General features: G+C 44.1%; 1 protein-coding gene across 1 annotated transcript; it reads left to right on the top strand.

The window, feature by feature from the left end:
* The first annotated feature begins 1916 nt into the window (after positions 1-1916).
* On the top strand, positions 1917-4352 carry LOC117453557 (interaptin-like). Its single transcript, XM_034092403.2, has one exon. The coding sequence runs from the start codon at positions 2033-2035 to the stop codon at positions 4082-4084; it is 2052 nt and encodes a 683-aa protein (XP_033948294.1). The 5' UTR covers positions 1917-2032; the 3' UTR covers positions 4085-4352.
* Positions 4353-5668: the final 1316 nt, after the last annotated feature.

Raw genomic sequence — 5668 nt, 5'->3', positions numbered from 1 at the left:
GGAGAGTGTGTCAGAAGGTTGTGAGCATGTTTGACATAGTAACGGTATTTTAAAAATACTAAACTGTCGGCAACAATAGATGCCATTTTCGCGGGCTTCAGCCGCACCTGGGTAAATGTGACCTGAGCGAAGGCTCGCAGGCAGGTTAGCTGCTGCGCATGGGTAATATGTTTTGTTTACCTGAGTGCAGTCTTGCAGGCACATTGCCTTGTTTTTTGTTTATTAACATTGACAGTGTATTTTTGTGATCTCCATAATATGTTATATTTGGTAAAGATAGATATATTGATAGAAAGTATTATTTGATAGCGTTATGTGTTATATGTATAGATAACAACCTGTCCTTCACTACAAACATCGCTGCTCCAACCCGCTGCTGCAGATACACGCTTTACAACATCAGGAGGATGCGTCCCCAGCTGACCCAGAAAGCCACGCAGGTTCTGGTCCAGGCTCTCATCATCTCACGCCTAAACTACTGCACCTCCCTCCTGGCTGGTCTACCTGCATGTGCCATCCGACCTGCAGCTCATCCAGAATGCAGCGGCTCGTCTGGTCTTCAACCTTCCTAAAGTCTCCCACACCACCCCGCTCCTCCGCTCCCTCCACTGGCTTCCGGTAACTGCTAGAATCCACTTCAAGACAATGGTACTTGCGTACCATGCTGCGAATGGATCTGGCCCTTCCTACATCCAGAACATGGTTAAACCGTACACCCCAGCACGTGCACTCCGCTCTGCATCAGCCAAACGACTCGCTGCACCCTCGCTGCGAGGGGGACCCAAGTTCCCATCAGCAGAAACACGTGTGTTTGCTGTCCTGGCTCCAAGATGGTGGAATGAGCTCTCCATTGACATCAGGACAGCAGAAAGCTTACACATCTTCCAGACTGAAAACTCATCTCTTTCGACTCCACTTCGAGCGATAGAACTATTAACAAAGCACTTATGGACTGGCTTACCTAAAGCCAGTTGAGTAGCACTTGAAATGTTTTTGCTCTTTGAAACCTGATGTACTTATGTGATTCTGTTTTCTTCAAGTTTGTATTTTGTTGGTCGAACGCACTTATTGTAAGTCGCTTTGGATAAAAGCGTCAGCTAAATGCAATGTAATGTAATAATTTATATTGACTATGTTGAATGTCTCCTTGAGATACAGTAATTGACAGACGGATAACTTAAATGGAGAAATGTGATGTTTGTAAAGTTCAGCTATTTGAATGTAACTGTGTACTTTGAATCCATTGTTCCATTGTGATTGACATAATTGTTGTTTTCTATGGTTGCCAATTGACCCACAGTCAGTGGTTCATGAACAGTTCATGTACATGAACAGTTCATGAACAGTTCATAGCCAGCCATTGCATTATATTCAGTGACCGGTTCATGAACGGTTCATGAAGTTGTTATGAACAGTTCTTGATATGTTCTTGGTTGAAAACTGAATATCCCTACACACTGAAAACTCCATTCCATGAATTGTTCATGAACCATTCCAGCACAGGAGTTTCATGAGTAGTTCATGAACTGCCCTAGTGCCATTTAATGTTCATGTCACTTTCATGAACAGTTCATCAACTTTGTTATGAGCTGTTTATGAGCTGTTCATGAATATGGTTCACTAATATTTCATGAACTTTTCATGACAAGTTCATGAACAGTTCACTATCATCTCACTGGGGTTCATACTATTGGGAAAAGCTCCATACAAATTAAATGTATTATTTTTTGAGTTTGTGTTTCCATGGCAACAGCAGAAGTCTAAACCAAACTATTTCAGTGACATCACTGATGACATCATCGCACACTGAAGCGATGACATCATTGGCTTTGATGAGTGTGATGTCACGATGATGTCACAGGAGTCTGAAGGAAGATTGCAAGGGCATGCGTGTGCATTCACTCGTCACTCTTCACTCCAGAGCTGTACGTGGTGACATTCAGACGACCTTCACAGTCTTCAGACAGAACACTTCTTCCACAGAGAAATAGATTATTCTACCTTCGCACGACACAAGTCTACAGACGGTGCCATGGATAGAAGAAGCCACCAGAACAACCCGAGGGGAAACCCGAGGCCATTCGACCATGGAGCAGAAGCCGATCGAGCTTACAAGCAGGTCCACTGCAGAAATGGCCAGATAAACGGCCTGGAGGAGTATCGTGGGGCCTTTCAGGAGGAGAGGACGACATTTTGCCACAGTATGCGCAAACAAAAAGACAAGGTCAAACGTCTCGAGGAGCTCCTGAACTACAGGAACTCAGGGCTCCACAAAGAGAACACAAAGCTGGTCGACACCATCATGGAGCGTGAGGCAGAAATCTCCCGTCTGAATGGGAATATTGAAAATGCAGAATGCCAACACAAGAGGCAGATGGACCAAATGGTGGCAAGGCATGAGGCAGAGAAAGGAAATGCCTCAGACGAGAAGGACCAGGCGACATCTGACCCAGAGACCATCACACTGAGGACGAGGAAAGGGGAGACCGTGAAAGAGCTGATAAGAAAAGGGGAAGAACTCCTCGAGTGTGTGACAATCTTGGAGGATAGAAACAGCGATCTGGAGGAGAAGATGGACGCTGCAGAGCTTCAACACAAGAAGCAGCTGGAAGACACAGTGGCCTTGTATGAGACACAGCAACAGAAGCTCTCAGACCAACACAACGAGGCCAACCTGGTGACTTTAAACCTGCTGCAGAGGAGAGAGGAACAGCTCCTTCAATGCGAGGACAAGTTCACCAAGGGCCTGGCCGAACATACTCTCACCTGGGAGAGTGAGAAGCAAACGCTGGAGATGAAATTGAAAGAGGTGGAGAAGAAGAAAAAATACCAGGCCAGTAGAAACAAGACCTTGCAGACGGAATTCCAACAGATGGAGGACCAGTTGAAAAGGCAAGAGGACATGTTCTCCAAAGACCTGGCCGATAAGAGTCACACCTGGGAGACTGAGAAGCAGCAGATGGAGACAACACTGAATGAGGTGACTCAGGAAAAGAACGACATGGCCAAGGTAACCCTGACCTTGGAGACCGAGTTCAAACAGGTGGAGGCTAAATTAGAGCAGGTGGAAAAGGAGAAAGATCGCCTGGCCGAGAATAACCTGGGCTGGGAGACGGACGTCAAGCAGCTGAAAGAACAGATGAGAGAGCAGGAGGAGAAGTTCTCCAAAGACCTGGCTGAAAAACAGCTGAACTGGGAGCAGGTTGTCCAACGCAAGGAGACGGATGTCAAGCAGTTGGAAAACCAATTGGAAGAGCAGAAGAAGCTCTCCAAAGACCTGGCCCAGAACCAGGAGAGCTGGGAGTCCAAGCTTAATTTGGTGGAGACCAAATTAAAGGAGGTGACTCAGGAGAAGGACGACCTGGCCGAGAAACACCAGAGCGATATGAAAGAGGTACAGGCAAAGTTAAAAATGGTTAGGGATGAGAAAAAGGACTCAGCCAAGAAGAACCAGCGCATGGAGTTGGATCTCAAACTGAAGAAGAGGCTAGTTCAGTTGGAGAACGATTTGGAAGAGCAGAAGAAGAAGTTCTCCAAAGACCTGGCTGAAAAACAGCTGCACTGGGAGCAGGTTGTCCAACGCAAGGACACGGATGTCAAGCAGTTGGAAAACCAATTGGAAGAGCAGAAGAAGAAGTTCTCCAGAGACCTGGCCCAGAACCAGGAGAGCTGGGAGTCCAGGGTTCATTCGGTGGAGACCACGTTACAGGAGGTGACTCTGGAGAAGGACGACCTGGACCAGAAACACCAGCGCATGGAGACCAAGCTTCACCTGACGGAGACGCAGGTGGAGGAGCAGAGGGACGAGCTGGCTCAGAGCAGACTGAGCTGGGCAACGACTGAGGAAAAGATGGAGGAGGAAAATAAGCTTCTGGAAGACCTCTGTCTTCACATGAAGAATAAGAGCAGGGGTTTCTTCTCCCGCAGGAGGGGGGACACTGAGGACAGAGACGTTGCCTTGCAGAAAATGATAAGCAAGATGCAAGAGAAGGAGATGAGGAAGAAAGCCAAAGACGCGAGAAACACCTCCTCAGAGGAGATGGAGGAAGCTTCTGGTGATTCAGCTCCAGCTGGACAACAGTAACTCCCTGCCTCCATTTCCCTCACCTCCTTCCTCCTACCTCACCCCCTCCCTCCTTCACTTTTTGCTCAGATATGGTTTTCTCCTGGAGCTCAGGTTTTCCAGAAATCCATATTAATAAGGAATCAAAAAAACACCAACACTAAGTCCCTCCTCCATTTGCCTCCCCTCACCCCAGCCTCCAAAGCGGCTTTGAGTTCAAGAAAAGCGCTATATAAATATAATGTATTGTTGTATCTTCCCCTTTATACGGTGGCCCTGAAGTGCAAGTCAAACAACATTTCACAAAACACTACAGCACTAAATGCTGTAGTGTTTTGTGAAATGTTGTTTGACTTGCACTTCAGGGCCACCGTACCCTCACTCCACCATCCATAACGCCCCCCCCCCCCTTCCACTTTTGGGTTTTCTCCTGGAGCTCAGGTTCGCCCGCAACAAATGTTCCTATTAGGATTAGGATTAAAATTAGATTAGAAAGATCTGATTTAAAAATAAAATACTAATTCAAATATATCTGTTCACGCGTGTGCCTCACTGTGTAAATACAGTATACATTATTTACTGTATCACATGTTGGTTACTAAAGTACTTCTACTTATTCATTGTATGTTTAATCAACACTTTCATAAATAAAACAACCTATGGTATGAAATATAAAATGGTGTTTTTATATTTGTCTCACTGTACACATTCAATTCCATATGTATGTATTTGTTAACTGTGTTCATACAAGCTGGTGAAATATTCTGGGGCTTTAATACTCCACATGTTGAGGTGAAGCGGAACATGTAATTGTATTGACTGAAACATGGTGTCACTTTTAAAATAAAAACAGAAAATGTATATATGCCTTATGTGATGTGATTTTAATTCAACAACACAAACATTTAAAACCTCGCTTAAGACAAATTAAAAGTAATTATTATCTGCAAAACTTTGGTAAAATCCTGCAAAAAAGATTGTAGGAACATTTCTCAAAACATTTATGGACACAAGTTAATCAAAACTCCCATTTAAAATAAAATATTTGTACCTTAGAGGAATGTCACTATTTGACCAAAATCAATATGGTCCTACCAAAGATGGTGTAAACATGGCCATTGATTATATCAATATGATATTTCACAAGGCAGCTATTAAAGCTGACCTTATAAAGCAAAAGCAGAAGCCTGTTAAAAGGCAAAAGGCTGACACATGGTTCGACCAGGAATGCAAGACCATCAAAAAGACCTGAGAAAAATAGCAAATGAAAAACATCGGCAACCAAACAACCCAGCCTTACGCATTAGATACGATGACGTTTTAAACAAATATAAATGTACAATAAGGAACAAAAAACTAAATGATACCCACATGAAACTTGAGGATATTGAGAAAGCCATTGATCAAAATCAATTCTGGGATCTGTGGAACAACTTCAAGCATTACCCATCCAAAACGGTGACATCCGGAGAGAACATTTTGAAAGTTTGTACAAAGACGTACCAATAAATCTAATCAATTCAAATCAGTGTATTACAAAAGAGAAACTCCAAACATTAGAATTAACTATTACAGACAACCAAAACCCCCCACACAGACACAATC

Source organism: Pseudochaenichthys georgianus, chromosome 10 (assembly GCF_902827115.2).
Source record: "Pseudochaenichthys georgianus chromosome 10, fPseGeo1.2, whole genome shotgun sequence".
In the NCBI taxonomy this organism is placed as follows: domain Eukaryota; kingdom Metazoa; phylum Chordata; class Actinopteri; order Perciformes; family Channichthyidae; genus Pseudochaenichthys; species Pseudochaenichthys georgianus.
Note: the sequence above shows the minus strand (reverse complement) of the source record. Positions and strands in the feature narration are given on the sequence as shown.

Bases quoted from the DNA above. Each gene is read 5' to 3' on its own strand.
- LOC117453557 (XM_034092403.2), top strand. From the start codon at position 2,033: ATGGATAGAAGAAGCCACCAGAACAACCCGAGGGGAAACCCGAGGCCA.